Source organism: Lasioglossum baleicum, chromosome 6 (assembly GCF_051020765.1).
Source record: "Lasioglossum baleicum chromosome 6, iyLasBale1, whole genome shotgun sequence".
In the NCBI taxonomy this organism is placed as follows: domain Eukaryota; kingdom Metazoa; phylum Arthropoda; class Insecta; order Hymenoptera; family Halictidae; genus Lasioglossum; species Lasioglossum baleicum.
The window spans coordinates 15,952,134-15,978,912 of record NC_134934.1 but is presented as its reverse complement, the minus strand read 5'-3'; the positions used below and the strand labels follow the sequence as shown (position 1 = coordinate 15,978,912).

At 41.3% G+C, this 26,779-nt stretch overlaps 1 protein-coding gene across 5 annotated transcripts in view; it reads left to right on the top strand.

Annotated features, from left to right (window-relative positions):
• The window catches only part of LOC143209812 (cell adhesion molecule Dscam2), a 275,660-nt gene that overhangs the window by 223,598 nt on the left and 25,283 nt on the right, over positions 1-26,779 (top strand). For 4 of the 5 annotated variants that reach the window (XM_076425979.1, XM_076425978.1, XM_076425981.1 and 1 more), the window contains exons 10-17: positions 851-1,012; positions 12,391-12,732; positions 18,307-18,612; positions 20,126-20,425; positions 20,900-21,031; positions 23,880-24,019; positions 24,948-25,111; positions 25,717-25,931. In XM_076425979.1, coding sequence (XP_076282094.1) covers positions 851-1,012; positions 12,391-12,732; positions 18,307-18,612; positions 20,126-20,425; positions 20,900-21,031; positions 23,880-24,019; positions 24,948-25,111; positions 25,717-25,931 — 1,761 coding nt within the window. Of the gene's footprint in view, positions 1-850; positions 1,013-3,101; positions 3,384-12,390; positions 12,733-18,306; positions 18,613-20,125; positions 20,426-20,899; positions 21,032-23,879; positions 24,020-24,947; positions 25,112-25,716; positions 25,932-26,779 lie in introns of all 5 variants that reach the window. The other variant, XM_076425982.1, reaches the window with a different exon arrangement.

Here is a 26,779-nt window from a genome sequence, read left to right as displayed (position 1 = left end):
CTTGTTGGTAAATGTTATCGCCGAGAGAAATTCATTTCGATCACTTATAACTAGACTGCGGATCTTTATGCATTTATAGCAAAATCGAGTAGATGAAATTCAAAATTGTTGGAAACTTTAAAAAAGTGAAGATGTCAATACATACGATTTTTCTTCTATTAAAATCATTACGGGAAGAAATAACATTCAATTTGGTTTCTGTTTCTTACAATCCGTGCAGACAATTTTTATTTTGCACACAGATCCGCAGTTTACTTATAACAGTTATAAATGAGAGAAATTTATTTCGATCTCGCGCTCATAACAGTTATCGATAGGAGAAGTTCATTCCGATCGCTCATAACAATTATTGATAAGAGAAATTCATTCCGATTATAATATAATCCTATTGTAGAAAATTTTAGAATAACTGTTTTATTTTTGGTCCCTGAATAAAATATATATACAGAAATATTGCTTTTAAATGAGATTATATTATATAAAGGAAAACCAATGTTCAAAAAGAAAACATTTATTATGGAATATAAAGTACAAGAATCAAGCCGATTAAACGATGTAAGGTTTTCATCATTTTGCTCTTCGAATTTTTTCTTTACATTTTGTGTAGATTATCTAAATTTCAATAAAAATCAACTTTTCATTAACGGTTTTTATTGTACAAAATTTTAGAATAACTGTTATTTGTGGACCCTGGATAAAATATACACAAATATTGCTCTTAAATGAAATTCTATTATAAAGGGAAACAAATGTTCAAAAAGAAAACATTTATTATGGAATATAAAGTGCAAGGATCAAGCCGGTTAATCGATGTAAGGTATGTTCACTGTAAAATATTTTTCTGTCGCAGACGGTAAAAAATTACCAGGCAATCGTCGTCAGCAGGTGACGAAGAACGGCACGCTGATACTTCTCGACGTCGATAGCAGCACCGATCGCGGGGCGTACACCTGCACCGCGAACAACACGCAGGGTCTCTCGGACTCGCAGACGATCCATATCGAAGTAAAAGGTAATGTCTTGCCGTCGCGCGGCGATGTTCAATTTTTCCAAGATCTTCTTCGCCCAGGGTTTTCTCCCGCTTAAATTGGAATAACAGCGTGTTCTCAGGCGAGTCTCTCTCCTCGCCTCTGTCGCTGATCCGCTCTGTCAGGATTTTCCATGTTTCGACAGCGAGGGCACCGCTACGCCTCGCCGAGCGGCTTTCCCTCCATCCGAATTCACACCGGAGAAGTTTTCACGGTGAAACGCAATGACGTCAAGTCGTCTATATGTATAGGAGAGAATTCTTGCTCCCGTTAAGATCCCGTATGTATGAACACGCGGAAGAGACACCGCGCCATCGTGTTCCGCGGCGACGCGCGACGTCCCCAACGACGTATCCCCTAATTGTCTGGCGTTTTCTCTTCCCCGTTTTCGGGAAAAACATCGGCGGAATTTTTTGCGGGGATTGCAGGTGTTTACATTCGTTACGCGCCCCCCCAGGGTGGACTTTCTGCCGGGTATAGAGAATTGGTGGCGTCGCGATGTTTGCAAATTGAAACGGCAGCCGCGGGACCAGAAAGAAAATTCTCGTTTCCTCCCAAATGACTATATCTGCGTGGTTTACAAAAATATCGTGGACGATTGTTCTATGGACAATTGATTAGACAACCCCACGATATACTCCATCACACGCACGCTGTTGTTCCATTTCAGCGAAAATTGGCGCGATACCATCGAATAATTTACATTTACTGTGCATTGATTACCTCAATTCTAGCGATTTAACGGTGAAACGTTTGTTGGATTAGGGGCATTCCACGCGGAATCGGATACTTCAAATTCGAATATGTTGCAGTGTGTAGACTGCGGGGTGAACCGCGAATTTTTTCATCAGATATAGCATGGTTTCAAGAGAGCTTTCGCGTGATTATAGCTAATTGTTTGTTAACTTTTTTCTTCTGTGATTTTTCAGGGTCGCCCTCAATGTTTTGCAAATGCAGCTGTAATTTTTTACGCCTATTTGTAACATAAAATATAGCTTTTTTAATTTCTTGTGAAACAAATTTGCTATAATTGTGTGGAAGCTGCCTTAAAACGTGGTTCACCCTGTGTAACAGTTGACCTAAAAACCGGCGAAAAAGAGCTTCTGGGTGCTCGTAAGAAAATCTGATAAAAATGATTTCCGTCGAAAGAAATTGCTTTTCACTATTTATTTATCAATTTTATAATGGCAGAGACACATTGAATAGTTTTTAATAATTTTCAAGATCTGGAAAACTTCCTTCAGACACGTTCATATTCGAATATGAACAAAGCCCGAAAGAGTACTCCGAAATTAGTTCGATTTCACGTGGGACGACCCGATCGATAGTTTGTTGGATTAACAACGGTTTCAGATCGACGACAACCTTTTCTTGCAGCAATCACGCAAGGCCGTTTCCACGGGCTCGGTCGCATAGAGTGTGTCTTCGACTTGATCAAAACCTGCATACTCTTTGGTCGGGATTGTAAAACTGTCTGTGCACGCGAACGATTTCGTACGACTATTCAGCTCGAGAGTCGAGGGGATAACGCGCGAACATTTCGCCGAACACCGTGGGAGAGGGAAAAAGAACGAGTAATCGGTTTAAGGGCACATGACAGGAGAACGTTATTCGGTTCCGAGTCGAGCCATTCTCGCGAGGAAGTAGAGAAAAAGAGAGAGATGCCGTGGGCATATTCTGCGTGACAGAAAGGGACACGAGCGTTCAAAACTCTCGTTTCGTCTGGCTCGACTCGACGCGACGCGTTCGAACGATAACGATCGATGCGTGCAGCTTTTGTTTCCGTTTGAATCGTTTCCGTTTCGGTCGTCTGGCAGCTTCGAAACCGGGTGTATATCGATCGGGGGACCGGCGAAAGAAAGTTTCTTTCGGCGCGCGCTCGAGACTCTCGAAACCGACGGAAACCCGGACGGGGATTGAAAAGAGAGAAAACGAAATGCGCGAAACAACAAAAAAGAAAAATATTGAAAAACGGAGAGAAAAAAGAAAGAAAAAAGAGAGACTAATTCGAGGAGATTGTCCGGAGAGGGGCGGTAATGAAATAAAGTATGTCGTGATTCCTGTAATTTTCAGTACCGCCTAAAATCGATCCGTTTAGCTTTCCTGGCAATATACAAGAAGGGCAACGAGTGCACGTGACCTGCGCCGTCAACGAGGGAGACTCGCCGTTGAAGATCACCTGGCTGAAGGACGGCAGACCGGTGGATCCTAAGGAAGCTAGCACCCATCACGTCGGCGATTTCTATCTTGCTTTGAAGATACAGAGCGCGTCCACGGCGCATAACGGCAACTATACGTGCGTGGCGAGCAACGATGCCGCCGAAACCTCCCGCACAGCCTCACTATTGGTTCACGGTACGCAGGGCCGCGATTACAACCAATCTGTTTCTTCATCCCGCTGATTCTCCCCGGTTCTAAGAACGTTTTCTCTCGCGTGTCGATGACAACGATGGCGGTAGGCCTAAGGGGATCATCACGATTCCAATGCACAGTACACAAGCCCTCGACTTAGGGTACGAGCACAGTGGATCCGTTTTCGTCCGATTCGGCCGACGTCCGACGTTGTCTCTCCTTCTCGCACGTTCAAAAAAAGAGACAGATGCGTCGGACGTCGGCAAAATCGGACGAAAACTGATTTACTGCACTCGTACCCTTGCGCGTAGTCTTAGAAGCGAATCAGAAAACCAATACCGAACTGTGAAATTCGTTTTTTGATTGTCAGAACGGTAGCTTTGTCGATACATACATTTGTGTGTGACAGCAGCGAAGATAAATGTTTTCTTGTGTACAGCGTAGGCATTCAGTAGGGGTGTGCGAGTACCCGAAATTTCGAAAAGTCCCGAAAGTCTACAAAGTTCGGGTACCCGCTCGGCCCGGTCGCGCTCCGATTGGTCCGTGTTGTTCGTTAATAACTCCTAAACAAAGCCGCGAATAACATTTCTGCAAAAGAAAATGTTGCTTCAAATGACGTCAGGGACACCCAAAGGAATTTTGGGACACCCTGTATAGTATGTACATACTATTCGACTTACGCGGAAAGCGCTGTTACAAAATGATCGCGTAAATAGAGGACTTGCTGTACAGCGATTGTCTAAGAACTCCGCATATTCCTTGTAAGATCTTGACCGGATGTCGGTAAGATTCCTCTAATACCGTTCAACTCTCGTATAACTTGCTGGAACAGGTGATCCGCTAGTCAGATACGGTGCACAGGAAGCGTTCCGAACTAGACAAATAGAATGGAGGAAATCTTGGTCAGACAAATTGAATATAGAGTCGTCTCCGTAGTTGGATTAGTAGAACAGTTACAATCGTGGTACAGACGTAGATGATTTCTCATGGAAAACTCTCGGGACGAATTTCATTCGGAACGTGATCTCGTTGAAATAATTAGAAGACTGTTTCCAACACAATTACAACGAAACGCGGAAAAAAGTTCGAAACCAAGATCTTTAAAGAAAAGACAATTCCCAGAGATCGGAGTCTTGAAATTGAATGATTCCATGCTCGCGTTAATGGTTTAATGGACCAATTGCTCTATAATTAACTAAAATTGATCGGTACAAAGGCGATGCGCTGACTAATTGCGACAGAGACAGTCTTCTATTCGTTCGGATCCGGAGGAAGAGATTGTCTCATTAAATTCTCGACGTTCATGACGGAGCGGGGATGAGAGATGTTGGAGCGCGCGTGAATCTCAAAAGGCCACCGTCATCGTTGAAATCGTATCGTGAACACCCGCAATCACATCCGAACGAGAAGTTCTCGTGCCGTGCGCGCGGAACGCAATCGTGAAAACGTTCTGCTTTATCGGGGATTGGAATAATCCCTCAACTACCTGAATCATTCACTCGACTCACCCCCACGAGTTTTCTTTACGACTACCAATCTTTACCACGACTATCTTTCATTCCTAATGTACCAAGATTGCTCGGTCGGGCAATTTTCTTCGGGGTTCACGAACCCCCTCTTCTATCCCCGACTCGAACAACCAAACAAATGCCCCTGAACACATAATTTCACGGTTTATTTGCCGTCGATTAACTCCACCTACCGAACGGAATATGTACCTTTCTCCGGCCGACGACACGGTCCGCTTTTAACCAGTTAACGGCGTTCGACGTGTATACACGTCAATCCAAATCTCTATCGCGGTGCAACAACAATAATCTTTTCAAGAATGAATTGTTAATTTTTAAATAAAAATGTAATCCTCCCTCGTTTCTCGTAAAATTTATATTACGACTATTTGGCCTGTGGTCGACGTATGTACTCGTCATTGCTTGATTTTAACTCCGCACTCTGCGGGGGTTTTGAAACTAAATAGGGTTAATCGAATAAATTCGCGCTGCGCGCCGAGGTATCGCCGTTGACGCGAGAACGGCCGTGAAACGGACAGGAAAAACGACGGGAGCGGGTGAGATCGCGCAAAGGATCGCCGATATTAATCGCCACACGTCGAGGACCTCTCCCTCGACAGTTTGAAACTGCCGGTGTAAAGCACGCAAGATCAATCGTCGCCGGTGTTCATCCTCGGGCGAGGATTACGCGTCGCGGATGCTTCCTTCTTTTATTTTCTTCTTTTTCACCCCCACCCTCTCAGGCGTTGCTCTTTCCACGCTCGTTTGCGTACGCGCTCCCGTAAGAAAGAGAGAGGACGAACTCTCTCTCTCTCTCTCTCTTTCTCTCGTTCGCTCTATGCCCGCGCCGTTTCGCCGGCAGCCAGAACTTTTTTCCCCGCTTTTCGCTACTGTCGCGCAACGAGGCGGTCGGCATTAAAAACCACCCCCAACCCCTCTACCGCCCCCCCCCCACCTTTCGAGACGAACAAATCAGTGCAGGCGGAACGAACGAAACTCCTGCTCGCAAGCCCCTGGCCTCGAGAACCTGCGGAACGAACAGCCTAAGGGCGATTTTAACGTGTTGTGCCGTGACAAGCGGCGAGCCGAAACAGCAATCCTCGGTTACACGCACCGGCATGCAGCAGGATGTACGCGGCCACGAACGCGTCTGTGCATTCGTGCGAGCTCTATACGTCTCGATCTTTTTCGTCGGAAGTGTATGTACAACCCTCGTACGATATGTCTCCTTTCAGACTCTGATGTTTTACGAACTTATATTGTACAGGGTGGGCCACCAGATATTACCGTCTTGATTTACGTCATTGTTCAGATGAAGTGTCCAAGATATGTATATTCATTCCAGTCATTTTCTGATTGATCAATTTTAGAAATGAAAGTGCATATGTATTTATTGAAGCGTATGGCGACTTCTTCTGAACTGGAAGAGATGCTTTCAAGTGTATATAATTAGTTTTAAATATTCTTAATGGGTGGAATTGATTTGCATAAGGTCGAATTTGACTTGCAATAGCGTGAATTTCGACTGCGAAACCGATATTAGTTTTTTGTGTAGGTGGACGCGTTAAGGAGTTGTGAAGGTCAACTTTGATTTTTGAAATGGAACCATGTATTTTGTTCTGCACCGATTGATGTCGAAAAACAAAACCACAGTCAGAGTTGTGCTAATTCAATTACATTGTAATTCAACATTGTATTTCAATTCAGGGAAAGAGGGGAGCAGTATCAGTTTTTTTTATTTGGGTGGCGTTGTCAAGGTCATTTGAAGATCAACTTTATTTTTTTAAATGGAATCCTATATTTTTTTATTACGGGATCTTATTTTACGTAAAAAGACTAGCAATTTTCGTTGGATACTAGTGATACGCGCACTAGTTTCGGAGATATTTAAAGAGAAGTAGAGCGAGTCATACTTATACTGCGAGAAATGCTCTCCGTTGTTTTCTAAACACTTTAGACGTTATAGTTAACGACAGTTCAAGCTACAGCTACTCGACGCTAAACGGACGGAACTTTCCGATTGACCTAATAATTCAATCACTAAGTATTTTAATCAGATATGTAATTGAAATACAATATAATTGAAATACAATATAATTAAACTACAGCTCTCCAAATTATAGCCAAGAAATTTGAAGAAGTGCGATATATTTTTATGTTTTTCTTTCATATACTTGTTTGCTGTCTATGCGGCGTAGTTTCTATTCCTCGTCCTCGTTCATAATACGTAACGCTATTTTATAATTGTACTCCAATTGCAATTACGAATTACATTATAATCTAATTACAAAGTATTTTATAATTGTACTCCAAATGCAATTACGAATTATATTGTAATCTAATTACAAAGTATTTTATAATTGTACTCCAATTGCAATTACGAATTACATTGTAATTTATAATTGTACCAATTGCAATTACGAATTACATTGTAATTTATAATTGTACCAATTGCAATTACGAATTACATTGTAATTTATAATTGTACCAATTGCAATTACGAATTACATTGTAATTTATAATTGTACTCCAATTGCAATTACGAATTACATTGTAATTTATAATTGTACTCTAATTGCAATTACGAATTACATTGTAATTTAATTGAATGAGCATCTGAATTATAAATTACAATGTGACTGAATTACAATGTAATTCAATTACTCCGTAATTATAATTCCTGGAGTAATTCAATTGAAATTCTGCATAACTCTGACCACAGTCCATCGGAACTTCGTTGTCTTCAATAACTTCCTAAAAAAGTGCAATGTGTTTGACCAAAAAGTGGCCGACGAAAACTGTAATATCTTTGCAGTATGTTGTCGAATAGCCATACATTGACTTTCACATTGACTTTCAAAGTAATCATGTAGAACGGAGCATGTAGCACGCCGCTGTACATACTTTGAAATTCCAGATGATCTGTGCAATTTTTTCCATGCCTCCGTGTCGTAACTTTCGTTCGTGTCTGATATGTTAATAAACACGGCGCGGTGCGGCGCAGGAACGCGAGCTCACAGAAAGCCGGGATGTTTCGGCATTACTCATACAGCGTCGCCGCTATCTGCCACCCTTCGTACGGTTTCTCAATTATTCTCAAACAACCGCCACGGTTCTGTTCTAATACCTTCGGGGCATTAAATACCCAGCCCCCGTGTGTATCTCTCGCCGAGGCCAACGAGGCGAGTTATTATTGTCGTTCTCCGGTATTACGTCCGGTTTTCATGCCGCGACGAATTTCGCCGGCAGAAGACTCGTGTCTACGGTCAACAAAAAAGAAAAAAGGAGAAGTTAGATAGAGCCAACAATTTCGTTTGTACGTCGATAGAACCTTTTTCCTCTGTAATATATGGATATACATTTATACGCGGAGTATCTGATAATACCCGAAGCAATTCAGCCTTCATACCGTGCACACAGAGATTTAACCGCCGTGATAATTCTTTACATACGACTACTTCTCGCTTATTGCAATGCAAATACGTCAGCCTTTTTTAAATTCTCCATTTAAAAAATGTTATTAGCTCGTTGCCTACCAGATGTCCGATTCGTGGCAGCAGCCAAAGATATTTCGACTTTAATTGTCTTGAATTCTGTAGATTAATAACTTTTCGACATATACAGGGTCTGTCCGGAAAGTAATGCAACCACATTTAAAAAAAAAAATCTATTAAACATATGGGTACAAACCTTTAAATTTCTTCAAAGTAGGATCCTTGGGCGTCGACACATTTTTTCCAGCGCGATTTCCATGCTTTGCATGCTCCCTGGAAGGCGTTTTTTGGAACCTCTCGTAGTACCCTCGTCACAGCCTCTTTGACGCGTTCCACGCTTTCAAAATGGCATCCTTTTAGCACATTTTTAATTTTTGGAAACAAGAAGAAGTCGGCGGGAGACAAGTCAGGACTGTACGCGGGGGTTGAGGAAGTGTTGTGATCCAACTAAGAAGTACCGTTTACTGTTTTCCTCGTAATCTACGGAAAAGTTTTGGTTGCTACTACGAGAGGCTCCAGATAACACCTTCCAGGGAGCATACGAAGCATGGAAATCGTGCTGGAAAAAATGTGTCGACGCCCAAGGGTCCTACTTTGCAGAAATTTAAAGGTTTGTACCCATATGTTTAATAGACTTTTTTTTTAAATGTGATTGCATTACTTTCCGGACAGACCCTGTATTGGTTTGTTCTTTTTTTATAGAGAATGACCTTGAAATCTCCGAAACTGTTTCACCTACAAAAAAACTGTTATTGCCGTATTGTAGTCCTCTTTATAATGGAAAACATTGGTTAGTAAAATTTTTCTGGACCACCCTGTACAATACACCCGTACATTATAATAGTATTCCCTCATTAAAACACTTCATAAATTGGACATTTCGTATCCAACGACCTAATACGTACACTTGAGCTTCTTCAGTGAGAGTCATGTAATTGAAAATGTTCTACTTTCTGTTTTAATTGGCTGAGAAGCGAGTATATTGTAATTAATCAGACACTTCATCAGAACTATATTTTAAATCGTGAAACAATTTGCGTACACCGCAAGACACGTAATAGTACAGGCGGATGAATGAGATAGAGATACGGTAACGCGAGTGGAATGAAGAGAGGAGAGATCGACTTCATTACACGGCGCATATTATATCAGTCGCTGGACCGGCGATATCTTTGAAATTTTCATAACGTTAATAATATTAATCCTTTTAATAGGATTAGCTATCGTAAATAGGCGTTTCATTCTATTAGCAGGGCGAGCATTCATTCGCGGCGATAACCGCACGCAGCGGCCGCCGTGAGTTCGTCAATGTTAACACGATCCTATTCGAATAATGGCGTACGCGTAATGACGGACGGTCGAGTTGATAAGCAGAGTTGATGGCATCGCTTTAGGCTTAACTGCCGTCCATTATAGAGGCCGTAATGCGAGGACTACTTTCAGCTAATACCGCCGAATGGTATTACCTAATACGTACGTCCCGATAAAGTTAATGCACTTAGCGCAAAGAACGAAAAGCTTCTGTCGTCGAGACGACACTCTCGCAGCACAGACTGCAAGTATCTTTCGCTCAAACATAACATCACCTGGCGACACGTTTAGCAGGTTCCTACGAAGACAATAAATCTCTCTCGTCTACGATGCTGCACGTTTCATTACTTTGATCCGCTTTATTTGTAATAAACTCTCGCGGATTCACCGAATAATTGTACTCGTTTTCGTTATTGTGAAATATTATCAGTGTGCGAGGTTGTCGTGCAACTGACGTGGGACGGTACTTCTGAGAGCTAACGAATCAGTAGACAAAGTAAACATTTGTGTTCTAAATTACGCCTAGTTTTGACATTAACGCATCAAATCCGCTGACTGTTAATAAAAATTACAGGTTCCTGGCCCTGTAGAGGGAGATGGGAAACAACTCTCTTCCATTTGTTGGATTACCGTTTTAATCATTGAGTACTCTAATTTATACAAGTTTAAACTACCACGTCGCTGTCGCTGTTCGCGGAGCTGCCGTAACATTAACCATTTCGCTGCAGACACTCGGTTCGCGGGAAAGTTTCGAGAAAATTGCTCGTTAAATGTGGATGTAAGATACGCACGTGCATGCCTATTGAACTTGACATATTTAATCATAAATGCTTAGGGTGTGTACATTGTCGTGTAAAAAATATTTTATCATTCGTTCGATAACACTGTCGAACACCAAATTTGTTCCACAACTACTGTTGGGTGAATCTTATAGAGTTTTTCGCGCTGATTCCGAATCTTTTCTTAATTTTTTTCCTATACGCACACTTTTTGAGAAACATGATTTTGAAAAGAAAACATATTTTTCAACTTCAAACAAATATTTGTGATGTTATTGTAAAAGATATTGAATTGTTCTTTGCAGGAAAATATTCTGTAGACTTTTCCGAATACAGTGATATCAAATATTAATACATTATGATTGTTTAAACATGTTTAAAGAATGATTGAAGGCAGAGAGACACCACTTCTGCACCAATTTTTGAGGATATTTTTCAATTTATCTCAAGAAAATAAGGGTCCAGCGGAAAATCGAACTATATCACGCGATAGAGCAGACTTTTATCTTGAGAAACCACCCTTTCAAGTTTGGAACGTCGACGTTTTTTTCGAACCAGAAAGCTAAATATCTTCGCCCGACATGAGTTGCCGCCAGTTGCGCTTACCGCTAGAACAAGGCGTTCCACGGGATATTTTGCGTTCTGGTTCGTAAAAAACGTCGACAATCCAAGCTTGACAGGGTGGTTTCTCAAGATAAATGTCTGCTCTATCGCGTGGTATAGTTCGGTTTTCCGCTGGAGCCTTATTTTTTGAGATAAATTGAAAAATATCCTCAAAAATTGGTGCAAAAATGGTGTCTCTCCGTCTTTAATCATTGTTTAAACATGTTTTAAACACAATTCAATATCTTTTATAATAACATCACAATCTTTGCTTAAAATTGAAAAATGTTTTTTTTTCAAAACCATGTTCCTCAAAAATTGTGCGTATAGGAAAAAAATTTTAAACATATTCGGAATCAGCGCAAAAAACTGTATGTATAAGAAGGACCCAACCGTAATTAGGGAACATAAAAAAGTTGGACAGTGATAAATTGGCTTCTTACCTCACATTTATTAGCCTGAAGAGAGTCTAGTATTGGGTTGTAATGTAAATTCGAGTTAAACTTCGTCCGACGAAACCAGAAATGTTTAGCTTGTTTAGATGTGGATTGATAGAAAGTGAAAAATTCCTGGTTTCCTCGGGCGAAGTTCAGTCCGCTGTGACAGTGGCGAGGTATAATGTACAGGTTGTCACAAGATTATATTATATGTCGCGGACACCATAGCGCGATTCTACACCCCCGATTTAGTAGAAAATGACATAAGGAACCCCCCGAAAAATTGACCTTGAACAAGAAAAACAAGGTGAAAAAACAATTTGTTTTTAAGATTAAAAATCTTAAATCTTAAAAGAAAACTGGCATAAAAATTTAAAAAATCTTAATCCTCAATAGTATCCGTGATCCTTAGGGTAAGGTATAGATCACAATCAGGGATGTTTAAGTTTTGTTTTCTTTAACCTTGTTTTTCACGTTCAAGGTCAATTTTGCGCGGGGGGTTTCTTACGTCATTTTCGACTAAATCGGGGGTGTAGAATCGCGCTGTGATGTCCACGACATATAATTTTGTGACACCCTGTACAATAGAAGGATAAACACTTATGAAAGTAATCTTGAGATGTTGATTGTCGATAACACAGAGCAAATAAGAATTATCCTCCCGAGGTTGCACGTCGAACAGCACGCTGGCAACGAACGTCAGCGATCATTCAGCAAGACTGCTTCTCAACAGGGACCATCATCAGCCGAAGAGTCTGCGAGAGCAAGGGATGAGTGGCAGGCAGCGTGCTTCGAGCGACGCGTAATCGCGCGACACTTACACCGACACCTACACCGTTACCACATTCTCACCGCTTGAATATCTTTTTTTTGTGCAGTTCCACCCACGATAGCCCCCTTTAGCTTTAACAAGGACCTCGCGGAGGGCGTACGTGCTCAGGTAACTTGCATGGTCGAGAAGGGTGATCCGCCGTTCACGATCGTCTGGTCCAAGGACGGCGAGCCGATCGCCATGGCCGGCCCGCCAGGATTTGGCAACTCCGGGCTAACCGGTCACAGACACACGCAGACACCCGCCGGTCTACGCGTTGCCAACATTGATGCCCATTCCAGTACCATAGTTATCGAGCGCGTGAGCGCCGCGCACACCGGCAACTATACTTGCCTGGCGCGCAATTCCGTGGCCGAGGTCCTATGGACGGCCGAATTGATCGTTCGTGGTAAAGTAGACCGAATGAATAACCGAGCTGCCTGGTTCTTCTCTTGTTCTTCATGTTCGTCTGGTTTCTCGTTTTTTTTGTTCTCTAGTCTTTTCGTTTCCTTTCCGTTTTTTCGTGCACCACTCGAACGGTAACAGCTGGTCAAACCAGGCACTCGTTCAAGCTCTCTTCAAACGCAATTTCTTCACCACTGTTACGTTTCGTTATTGCACTTTGCAGCGCACCTTTTCTGTTTTCTCTTTTTTTTTTTCTTTAGATATTCTCGATATATTTGTGCTGTATCACGAGCGGTTCATGCACAACACAAACGGTTCACTTCGCTCGGCAAGAGCTGCTGAAAATGCAAAATCGAAGCGCAAACTGCGGATTTTTGTGTAGCCTTTCTATGCAGGAAAATGATGAATGCGAAACAACGAAGATTCTGTTGAATTTGTATGTCATAATAATACAGGAACCGAGAGGTTTAAATTTATGATATTAATTACTTTTCCAATCCTCTTATATTTGACAGATTAAACGAAATTTCCGCGCTCTGTCTATCAGCGCGGAATTGAATTTTTAATTCTCGAGAAATAATTCCGCCACCCAAATATACGTAACGTGGTAGTCAGCGTGTCAAGCCACTCTGGCGGAGAAAATAAAATTTTACTAGATTTTTGGTTTTATGAAATGTTCCCGCGGAAAAGTAAATTTACATAAAGCTCCGCAGTTTATAAATATTTATGATGTCGTTATCTCACGTTTTTATTACAGTTAAACACTCTGCAATACCAATTGGGGTTTACACAATATTATGTTTTGTTTAATTATTTCTTCGTACATACAGTGTATGTGTAGAAAGTATATGTTCAGGTATAGTTACTTGTACAACGTGAAAATTTCTAGTCATTTTGAACACACATGATTTTCTTTCATTAATACATGTTTTATTGAATATAACTTTTACGTGTTATTTTAGTCAGACTTGTTCAATAACTTTTAATTAACTCCGTAATCAACAAGCCATTCTTGACCGAAGCGTTGGAAGAAAGAACAAAACGTAACCCCGTTTTAATATTTTTCGTGTTCCATTTAACGTTTAAAAGCTGCGCTATATATTTTCATCGATAACGCGCTTTTCCTCAAATTGTACGCCACCCATTAACTTGTAAAACGTTCGTTCGAACCAATCTTTCAAAACCGAGCAAAAATCAATATTTACAAAGTTACTGAACCAGTACTGCCAACTTAAATGTGTAATCAGCCTTTTGATTTATACAGGGGGGTGGTTAATTTCGCGATCACCTCGGAAAGTAAATTAAAGATTCCTCAAACTTGTTATCATCTGTGATTATTGGACTTGGATAATTTAATGCAATTCACTGCACTTTTGGTCTTCTTCGAAGTGCTCTCAGTATATTCGTAGATTTCAAATTCCAATTTTAAATTAAATGGTTCATCACTAATGAAACTTTCTCTCATTTGCTCTACATAATAAATATTCGTGTCTCTGCTTTTCTAAAATAATCTGATCAAACATAATATTTAATTAAACATTTCTTCAGACGTGGAATAATTCTATTCTTAGTTAGATATGTGAAATTGATATAGTAACGTGTTTAATAACGTAAACAATATTTTGAATAATGGTACTAAGGGTTAATTTACTTTCCGAGATCGCCGTACACGTTTGAAACGTCCCCGAAGTATTGAAGAACACGCAAGATTTAATTTCGAAGCTCATTTTGCATTTTTAGTGGCGCAGCCCGACCAGTCTGTTTGCGGTGGCCGACTCCGGGCACATTTATATTCTATATTGTTAGCGTTATCACTGTGTAATCACGCGTAACAGCAGCCGTGCAACCGCAGCCACCGCCGCGCGTATTTCAAGCAGCACGACAGTCTCAATCTACCTAGGGCTGCGAATTTCATCGAGTGTAATTCCATCTCTCGATTACACGGAGCGTTGAGAATCAAATTCATCTTTATTTATTTTCCCCGTAACGAAGAATAACCGCGCGTTTGCTTCTCGTTCGAGCACTATCACGAATAAATAAATCGTTGAAAACACGTACACACGAGAAAGGGAAACGTTCGGCAATGTGTGCGTAGAAATTCTCGCGGTCGTATATCACCCGTACCGAAATACTTTACACAAACACAGAGACACACACGAATGTCACCGGTTCCGTTGTATTATAAAAACAGAGAAACGCAGCTCTAGATATTCAGTAATCGAGACAATCCGCGCGAAAAAAAAGAATAAACGCAGCCGTAGCCGCCCGCCCAGCCAGCATCGCGACGCACCAAAGCACTTCAGCACCGCACAATATGTATATGATAGCGTTTTTTTCACCACGATCACCGTATACACATTGTCTTTGTATAGTTGTGTATATTTCGCAGGCGCACCGACTATCAAATCGCACCAGTCCCGATCTTCCTGTACAAGGAGATACCGCGATCTCGATATGTAGATCATTCCAACTACTGTCTATTCACCAGATGATCGCTGGACAAAGTATTAGGTTGTCCTAAAAGTTTCTTTCAAAACGTGTTCCTTTAATGTTGTTAAATACGTACAAACGATCTTTATGTTTTAGTACTTCCTAACATGAATTTGCATCATGTGCATAGAATCGAAAACCAACTTTTCGGACAACCTGTAGTCCAGTCAATGAATGCTCATAAGGGGGGCGTAGAGGGAAATGGAAGGAACACAATTTTTAACTTTGCAACTTTGTTTGGACTATTTAGGAGGTAAATATACTAAATTCCCTACTCCTAGGTGAGCGGGCTACAGGGAGGCACGTAGAAGTCATCTTTTTCGGTTTTCCGCTTATATCTCGGAAACTATGTGTCCTAGCGATAATACCATACAAAATTAAAGCTGACAAAATGTGCCATAAGATTGATTGCATTCAGTTTTTCGCTATCTCGCATAGTTTCCGAGATATCCGAGCTCAAAGTTCACAAATTGTGCTAAAGTGTTCTTTTTCACAATTAGTGAACTTTGAACGCGGATATCTCGTTAACTATACAAGATAGCGAAAAACTGAATTCAATCTATCTTGTGGCACATTTTGTCAGCTTTAATTTTGTATGGAATGGTCTTATCGCTAAGACGCATAGTTTCCGAGATATACGCGGAAAACCGAAAAAGGGGACCTTCTCTACGTGCCCCCCTGCACCCCGCTCACCTTCTAGAAGTGGGGACTTTTAGTATATTTACCTCCTAACTAGCCCAAACAAAGACCGAAAGTTAAAAATTGTGTTCCTTCCATTTCCCTCTACAACTTTTCGTTGACTGGACTACTGATACCTACTTAGCAATATTAAAGGAAAACATTCCGAAAGAAACTTTTGGGACAACCTAATAGAATGCACCACCGTCAACTGCCATATGTGACAGAGGTGAAACGAAATCAATAAAGTTACCGAACGAATGTTTTCTAAATCGACCGATTGATATTCCGGCGAGTTCGCACATGATCTGAAGCGTTCGATGACCCGGAATCAATGATCGCGGTACTCTCCGAAAGAAAGGGATTCTGCATGAAAGGGCACCAGCCACTTTTGCGAATTTCGGCTTCGGCGTAGCACCACTTCATCTTGAATTTTGTACGAGTACCAGCACCAGCAGCAGCAGCAGCAGCCGCCTCGAAGTTGAAGTTGGAGTACCGACTCTCGGCTCGTTCACTTAATCAGCACACGCATATATGCACCGACACCTTCTGTTCGTTCGTTTTCGTTCTCCTCACTCACTCTCTTTCTTTCTCTCTCTATCTCTCTCTCTCTCTTACACATTCTTTCTCTCGCACTCCTTTCTTCCGATTTTTTCTTCCCTTTTCCTTAACCGTGCTCCGTTCAGTCGATTCTGGAACACTTGGCACCAATCCCTGCCGCGCGAACACACATTCCTCTTACTGTTTCCCAGAGATCTCTTAGCCGACGAGATCCGAATAAAGTTGTCGTCGAATCGACGACGACGACGTCGCGAGCGCGCGCGGCGAATAATTCTCCGATCGTTTTGATTTGGTGAAAACCGCGCGACTCCAACAAAGAGAGACCTCGGAAATATCGCATATGGAAATGACCGCTCGAAAACGAGATTATGAGGGGAACTATTCGCCGTGTTTAACTGCCCTATAATTCACGCGGCGGAAATAATTGGCCGATGCAAATATTTGAGGGAGACAAAAGGCCTTGCTCACATTCCCACCACGTATATATGTACGCAAATGCACAATCACAGCATTGTTCCTCACTATGAAATGACCGCACAGCACTGACATTTGCATTGTTCTATTTTCACTGTGCTCTCTCTCTATCTCTCTCTCTCTCTCTCTGTCTCACCATCACTACCACCCGTGTGTTTCTCGTTTACGTTATTTAGGCCTGTTTCTGTCACTGATCGAGAAAACCGAACCGCACCGCATATTCTACTCCTTCACTCTCTGTCCTCTTTCTCTTTCCCTGACTCACTGTTCCACCTTCTTTTCGCGTCCGAGACAGGAATGAAAAGAATCGTCCGACATATTTATCGAATATTTCACTCCAACGCTCGCGGGCTGCGACGAAGAAACTCGTCTGATTTCTCGCCTTGTCTCGGGCGCGCGAGCCCTTTAATCACGTCTTTTGTTTCACTTTGCGCTGAAGTAGGAAGTTGCAGTAGGCCAATTCGAGAACTTCGCTCTTGCCTCGGCGCAATAAGCTTACACGCGGACGCGATGCCATTTGGAATCTTGTTTCGCTCGGGAGACACCGATAATCCGCCTTGTTGCCTATATAAACTGGCATTATCTCGAGAATTGTTTGCAGGAAGCTGCTTATTCTGTTATGAATCGAATTCGTTCGTACGATTCAAACTGAATTAGAACCTTCGTGTACACGCTTCAAGTTTTTCAAAGTTTAACAAGCATTTAGAAAAAGTACAATAAACTGTAATTAACTATATGAATATCTAGAGGAGAGTCCCCTCTATCTTTTCACTCAAACCTGAACTGTCTCGCATGTTTAATATTCGCGCAACACCTAATGTTTTATCAAAATCATACTAATATTTTTCGGATTTGCTTTTGTAGAATGACAGACTCGGGAAAAGTTTGATTTTGTTGGACAGTGTTGTTACCATTATGTGCACCCTGCGTTTTCCACATGTCGAAGCAGTTTGCTGGATTCAACAAAATAATTCTAACGGGATTCGTAACTGAAGGTTCTAGGAAATGAGCATTGCCCCTTATCAAATTGTTTTCACCGGTCCAAACAATCCCAGTGCATCGCTATCGCCATATCCCGCCGTGAATAGAGGTGTCTCCGATTCTCGATATATCGTTCAATTAAGAGGAAAAAATCGTCTGCGAGAGCCGACGAGCTAACGACCCCGACTGCGATAATTGCGTCGTCGGTGGTAAGAGAATCAAGGGAGAAAAAAGGGGGAGGGGTGGGTAGAATAGTCGGGTCGATTAAAAGTCGTCGAGATCTGCAAGTTAAATCTTCGGGGAAACGAGACGACGAAATTTCAGATGGCACCGCGTCGCTACCGTGCGAATCCCTTCGACGCGGGGGTAACTAACGATCAGTGTTATGAAACAGTGCCGCCCCGTTGGGTGATGGAACCTCAAGATGTTCACGCCTCCGAGGGAAAGTCGCGATTGGTGCTCCACTGCCACGCGGACGGGTTTCCGCCGCCGGCGGTCACGTGGCGGCGCGCGAGCGGCAAACAACCTGGAGATTATCGCGACATCATTGCCCACGAACACGCGCAGGACCTCAGGATACACTCGAACGGCTCGCTGGTCTTCGGCAGGGTGCAGGAGGACCATGAAGGCTTCTACCTCTGCGAGGCGGTCAACGGAATCGGCGCCGGCCTCAGCAAAGTCGTACACCTCACCGTGAACGGTGAGCGCCAGACCCCAACTACGCGACAAGCCTATTTCGAAGATGTCTGTGATGAAAACTATTTCCTAAGATATACATATACCGGGTATTTCACCTAACTTGACCACCTTAAATATCTTTGTTGTTTTTCAAGATACGTCAAATGTCTGAAGGACAAAGTTGAATGGTAAAATGGGGCTTATATACGATACCAAAAAATGTTTGTTTTTATGTAATTTTTTTAGAGATATGAAGGTCACCTTCATTTTTTTGAATGGAATGAGGTATTTTTTAATACATCAATCGATGCAGCTGGACATTCGTTATAAAAAAGTACTAACCTATGTACAGTGGCCGAAATAATGATAGGTTCATAGCCCGAACTAGCGTGTTTACTGTTGTCATTCTTATCTGCATCGCGGAACACCTCCTATGGTGTTTGTTTATATTTAGAAAAGTCGTGTTCTTACTACTGTAGATGCATTTAGTTTAGTTTCGACAGCGCAAGTGTTTGGACGTAATTGATTGTGTGCTAAAAATTATTCTGGTAATAGAGCGAAATAATCTTAGGTTCACAATAACACTGTCCAACGCCAAGTTTGTTCCCTAATTACTGTTGGGTCCTTATATTTATATTTAAGGTGATCAAGTTAGGTGAAATACCCGGTATATGTATATCTTGGGAAATAGTTTTCATCACAGACATCTTCGAAATAGGTTTTTGTACCCTCGACTTTTGCGGGCTATTTTCACTCCCTAGATATGGATGATTACTAAACAGATCTTTACGCGAAATAAAAATTTTTTACCTCGACTGTACTACAAAAACTAAAGTGAAATAGGAAAATTGCTTTGGAAATAATGTAACGGTACTTCTATATTCTTCTAATTTTTACTGTTTCAAATTGCACCTACTCGTTTTTGTCGTAATTGCATAAAATCCGCTGTCTATAAGTCAGACGGTGGATCTTTACGCAAAACAAACATTTTCTACTTGAACTGATACAAACTGGAGTGAAATACAAAATTATTGTCTCCCTTAATATGTTTAATAGTTTGAAAATAATGTAACGATACTTTTACATCCTTCTAATTTTTTACTGTTTTAAATTGCACCTACTCATTTTTGTCGTAAATGCATAAAATCAGCTGTCTAATGATCACAGAATGCTGTAAATGAACGCACCATTCAATATAATCCAGAAACTTATAATTCGTTGACAAAACTTATCTTGATCGATAAGTTTTACCTAAAAATCGAACACTTAATATGCAACAACAATAACAACATACTCACAAAAACTGGAAATTAATTTGTCCTATTACACAACACGACTATCATACATACAACCGTTTCAACAGACAAGTGTTGCCAAAGAAACGCAACAAATCGATTTACCAAAGGCGCAAAATAGTATTTAATTTACCCCAGACGCTCGATTTAAATATGAACGACGAACCCCCAATCCCTTTGATCATCCTTCGCGTTAACCAACGGTACGAATGATTGACATTCCGGACTATTTGCATCCAGTCCCGGCGAAGTTCGTGGAGAAGCACCGCAATCAAACAGCTAAATTGGGTTCGAACGCGTCGTTGCGATGCGAGGCGAAAGGCGATCATCCCTTAAAAATACTTTGGAAGAAAAACGGCCTGCAGTTGGAGCAGAAACTGTCCGATTATCGTTATATGCTGAAGGAGGACAATACAACGGACGGGATGATCAGTATCCTCGAGTTCTTCAGCACCAGCCGCGAGGATAGCGGGAAATATGTCTGCATCGCGTCGAACGTGCACGGCAACGACGAGATGACGATCCACCTGTATATACAAGGTATTCGTCATTTTATAAGAACTATCTTATTCGCCTATTTCATAATTTACGTGAACAATGAGCGGCAGCGAACAGTTTATTGATGTTTTAACATTTTTTATTGATGTTTGTTTAAAAATTCCGGGTATGGGGAGTATTTCTCTCTGCTTCTTCTTTTTTTCGCATCGATCGCAGCCGATAATTCTCGGTAACGATATTATCGACATAATGCGGCGAGTCGCAGCGACGAAACAATTCCGATAATGTTTCCGGGTGCGTAATTATCGTAATGTCTGCTGGCACTCGGCAACTCGTCCATTTAATATAATGTGCTCCTACACAAGCGGCGCGTAAACAGGCACGTTTCCCCGCGGAATGAAATGCGTTTCGACCGGACTCTTTGCCTCGCGTAATAACATCTATACAGAAATTATACAGCACGGATGATCTCGACGACGCGGTGACCGCTAACGATCTTATCTCGCTTCGGAACAGAGCCTCCGGATTTCCCGCGGAGTCTTCGGGTCGTCGAGAAAGGCAGCAGGTACATCAACATCAGCTGGATGACCAGCCAGGATGGCAACAGCCCGATCACGCAGTACATTATCCAGTACAAAACCGAGTCCGGCAAGTAGATGATTTTAATACATCATTCGGACACTTTTAATAATAATAACTAACTTTAATAATAATACCTTGGAAGTTTGATGAAAGTACGTACTATGTATGATTCATTGATTTACTTTCACGGGAGGGATCCAAGGAAATGTCCTACACGCAGGAGGAAATCGTAGCGTAATTTAAGAGAGTCTCAGCAGGACAAAAGCTTTTTATCCGCTGAATAGGATCTCCATTGAACGTTGTGGATTTATTTTCTATCAGAGCTTTCGCCTTCGCATTGGAGACTCGACAGCGAATCCAATTGCTTAACGATGTTCTGACTTTCGATAAGGACGGGTTCACTTAATGAATAAGTTTCTCTCTTCCTTTATCTTCTGCATTTTGTCCTGCATCCGATTGACTCTGACAAATATATCAAAATTGATTACGCAAGATCAGATTATCAGAAATGATACTGTCAGGTTGCGACAGTTACGGAGAAAATACTGTGCATATACACACCGGGACGAAAAGATAGCACACGTTGAAATTAATGTAATTTCTGTTTATTATACATTAGAAATTCAAGTTTTTTTAAATATTTTTAGTGTGTCTTTCTTAACATTTATGAATGAAATGAAACGGAGCTTCATTAACTTATCTATTTTTATTGAGTGAAGTAGAATTATTAACGAAATATGGAGGTACAAAATGATAGCACAGTTAACGAAAAACTTGAAATATAACATCTGCCTAACATCATTTTAATGGGAACATCGCACTTAATCGATTTTCTTCAGCTCTCATCAAAGCAGTTTTCCGAAATCGGAAACCTTTGTGGTTTAAGAAATGAATTAGTACATGTACACTCCGGGACGAAAAGCACACTTTGAAATTAATGTAATTTCTGTTTATTAAACATTAGAAATTCAAGTTCTTTTATATAGATACTTTTAGTGTGTTTTTCTTAGCATATATGAATGAAATGAAACGAATCTCCATTAACTTATCTATGTTTATTGAATGAAGTAGAGTTATTAACGAAATAGATATAGAGGTACAAAATGATAGCACAGTTAACGAAAAACTTGAAATATAACAGAATTAAACGATAAAAATCAATGATCGATATTTTGTAGGACCTCCTTTACAGCTAACGACTTTAACCATTCGGTTTGGTAAATATTTATACAATTTTTTAATACTGTTTTGGCTAATATTCTCCCATTCGTCCTAAATGCACTATTTTAAATCGTTAATATTTTGGAATTGTCCGCCATTTTGGTACACAGCTCTGGCAAGATGTCCCCAACAATTTTCAACAATGTTGAGGTTGGAGATCTTGCAGGCCACCCCAAAACACGAATAATTTTGGAAGAAAAGTATTTCTTGACCGCTTTCGCCGCTTGGACTGCGACATTATCTTATTGTAAAATGTGTTTATTTGCAGCAATTATTACAGCATAAGTGTTTAGTTATTCATTTATCATTTCAATATACCGTTCACTATTCATTCGTCCTTTTATAAATTTTATTTCTGTTTTACCCCGATATCCAATATCGGCCCAAATTATCACATTGCTGTTCTTCATTCAAATTACGATAATAATAGCCTACGTCGCGTCATCTGGACCGTCCAAATTAAATCTTTTTTCGTTAATAAATATGACTCTTCGCCACTTTGTCCTCATATTTATATGCTTTTCGGCAAATTGTAAGCGGAACGCTTTATGCTCCTTCTTTAAACAAGGTTTCTTTTGCAATTCTCTTCACGCTAAGTGCTTGCATTTTTGTGAAACACAACGTACATTCTTTCCGTTAGTGTTTACGCCAACACTTTCAGCGATTTGTCTCGCAGCTGTTCTCAATGTTGCACATTTTTCACGGGCAGTTAAACTGTGCGGGCGCCCAGAACTCTTCTCTTTCCCGTAATTTTCAGGGTTTTTTAACAAGCTCATAATAACTTTTCGGCATCAATTTACAATTTTTGATATTCGTGTAATTCAATCTTGTTCTTCCCTTAACTTCAATATCATATGTATTTCTTTTTCCACGATCCATTCTTAACGCTATAGTGTGTTGTTTTATTAAATAATCACGAAAGAAGCTAGTACCCACTTTATCAATTACGTTTTGCAATGAATGTTTGCTCTTCAGTAACTTCTGCACAACTGACAAATGTAAAACTGCTATTTGTGCTATCATTTTGTCCCGTTTGTGGGCCCCAATATTTACGTTTCGCAATTATATGAAAACTTTTCTTGAGAATGGTCTAAATAGTTGACCGAAATGTTGAAAATTTTGTGGTAATTTGCAAAATTGCTTAAGTAGTAGCATCAGATCGAACCAGTGCGCTGAAAACATTAATATACGTTATTTACGTTTCCGTTTCGAAAATTCTGTTGAAGTAAATATGGTGGACGATATTCAGTACATTCTACGTACAGGCATGTCAGATTATGTTGACATATTAAAATATTCATTTTCTTCAGTTTAATGTACCAAACGAGGAAAAATAGACGATGTGCTATCTTTTTGTCTCGGAATGTAATATTTAATACCTTAAAAGAGTCCAATGCACACGTACACGGCAAATAAAACAGTTTATTTGGTCGGGCGAAAGTGTTGTGAAGTAAAGGCGACACTTGTTCGTTAACATCTCGTACATAACAGTTCGCAGGCGCGATAGGTTCGTGTAGAGAGAACGGTCGAGAAATTCGCCGCTCTCGCAGGCGGCACACTCTATCCGTCTAATAAAACGTTCGAGCAGTAAAGCTCTCGGATAGTACAGGATTCAGATAACGCCGGTTACGGATAATGGATAATTCCAGTTGCAGGCTGTTTCTCCCGGTAATCGAGGCAATTCGTTTTACAGAAGTGTGGCACGAACACACGTTCCACACAACGGTACCGGGCACCCAGGCCCACGCGCACGTGAGCGGCTTGCGTCCGGCGGTCGCTTATCAGTTCCGAATTTACGCGGAGAACGAACTGGGTCGCAGCCAGCCGAGCGACGTAAGTATCGCGTCCGTAACGCTTCTTATCGATCTTCGTTTCTCCTACTACTTGTTGCTGGCCAGATCAGCAGCCTCTTTCCAGCGACGGGCCATTTTTACTTGACACCGTTGACTGACGTATACGGAAGTCGATTTATTCCGGGCTACGTCAATCCGTTACGTGAAAAAGCATCGTCGCCGCTGCATTAACCAGCAATTTTCTTGCTCACTGAATTTCTGCTGATCCGCTTTTAACGCTAAACATCCGGCCCGATTAAAAATGAATGGGACGACGCGACGCGACGCGACGCGGTCCCTTTATCCGGGACGATCGTTGGTAATCGCTTTTAAAGCAGGTGTCCATTGGCGATGCCTCGACAAGATTGCTGTATTGGAAAATACATGGTTCCGTTGGAAATAGCGAAAGCGGCCTTTGTATACCCTGGATAAAAACCATTAACACAGCATTATGTCTCCCTCGAAAAAGGTTTGAAACATTTTTCGATATCATTAATAATTACCACTTCGTTCGAGACACCCTGTATAGTATTTCTCGGCAATGATAACTTCGGGTTGCACAAAGGCAGATTCTACTTTCTCCATTTCTATAGGGATAATCGTCATCCTTGGTTCGAACGCAAAAACCAGAAGCAAAGTAAGAAAAAGCAAGAAGGGAGGAAAGTGGTGCAAACTCTTATTTTTAGTTTGTACAGGTTCCTTGCTCCGCGTACTTTGGTTTCGTTCGTTCCAAATGTTGTAATAAATCTCTTACGAGATTTCCTGAATAAAAAACAAAAACTTTGCACGGAGTCGGAAGGATTAATCTTGTGCTGTGCGCGGTGTGAACGACCGAATAGTAGAACGTGAAATGGGGTTGAGGAAAAGTGGAAGGCGGTTCGTGTAATTTAACATGAGATCGGTCGATGCGTATCCGACTTTCTTTTCAGATTTTGGAAACCACCACGGAGGGGGAGAAGCCCGGCGGGCCGCCGCGACATCTCAAGGTGGATCCTGTCAGCTCGACCGAGTTTAACGTCACCTGGGATCCACCTGATCATGATTTATGGAACGGCGGGATACTCGGTTATCACGTCGGCTACAAGGAACATCGGTAACGATCCGGAGGGAACGGCCGCCCTTTAACGATGCGGTTCTCGATAGCTACGAATACGTTTCCTGTTCCGTCGCGCCACGGCATACCAAATTGCGACGGGCTCGCGTGTATCCTCGAATAACGCTGATATTCTATACTTTCCAGCACCCGTGATAAATAACCGGATCGCGCCACCGACCTTCTCATTTGTTTCCTTCGGAAAACATTGACACTGAAATATATCCGCAACGTCCATCCGCGTTTTATTTCCTCGCCATAACCCGTTCGCCGTAATAACGAAAACGATCAGACTGCGGATATTTACGTAAAATAAAAATGTAAGAAACGCGAGGCAAATATCATTGTCGTCCTTCCTCGAATAATTTCAACAACATGAACATTCGCAAGCCCAAAATTGCTCGAGTGGTACAATAAATAGTACGAGGACTTCGTTAATATTGGCGAAGTCTTTAGCGCGAGAACGTGGTCGGGAATGGCGATTACGGAACAGAGAGTGTGTTAATTATTAACGAATTTCCGGGTCGCGCGCGGTCGGTCTATTGTAATAAGCGACTATTAAAAGTTCCACAGCGAAAAGAGTTAAACGTTATCGCGATCTCCAGGTTGGCAGCGGACCAGTATACCTACAGGACTGTCGAGAGACCAATTTCTACAGCCAGCGTGGCTCTGGGATTAGCAAGGCCCGCGATGCCCGGAAGACAATACGAACTGACGAACTTGAAGAAGTTCACGCAGTACAGCGTGGTCGTCCAGGCTTACAATGCCCTCGGCCAGGGTCCCATGACACCGGAAGTGGTTGCCACGACTCTCGAGGACGGTAAGTAGACGATTCTTGTTCGTATGGTAGCGCCAACCTAGAAGACAGTGTACAGGGTGATTCTGGGAACTGGGACAAGCTACTGCTCTTTTTCAAATGAAAATACTTTATTTCTTTCCGAGTAAACACGGCATTAGTTTGGATAAATTTTTTGTAGCAAAGTACGTTTCTGACGCCAAATGTCACAAGTAATTAATTTAAAAACTAATCTAATTTAATTTAAAAAACGGAGTTGGCCTTCGTATGTCCTCTACGCGTCCATCTACAAAGGAAAACAATTAACACTTTACCTACCGGAAGCCTATTAACAGAATTTTCAATTAATGCGCTGCACAGTGCGGCATGCAATGGACAAAAATCAAACTAATCATGGTTCGATTCTAATCTAATTATCCAACAAAATCATCAGTCGGTAAGGAATGTGTATGTAAAAAGTAGTATCCAAGAAAATCAATAGTAACAGCAAAGAGTTTATTGTAGTATAAATACTAAAAAGTTTGATTACTCGTGCCCTAATTGCTCTTTTAGGTTCGTTTTTGTTTTAAACTGTTTGTTACAACTTAGGTATGGAGAATTTGACCAGAGGTATGCATAATTTTAACTGACAATTTAGGAATTGCGTTTTTTCCTTAAAATGCAATTTACAAAAAAACGGTTCAAAACATCCTGTAATTTTGGCTGTTCTGTATCAACAAGATGTTGTAGTATATTGCTATATAATTTTTTTCTGCGATAAATTGCAAGACTCGATGTTATTTAATTTTTGGAGAAATGCATTCGTAATCGCGATTTGGTTGAAGCTTGGATGTCCGAACACACTTATTCCCAGAAATTATCAAAAGTTAGAC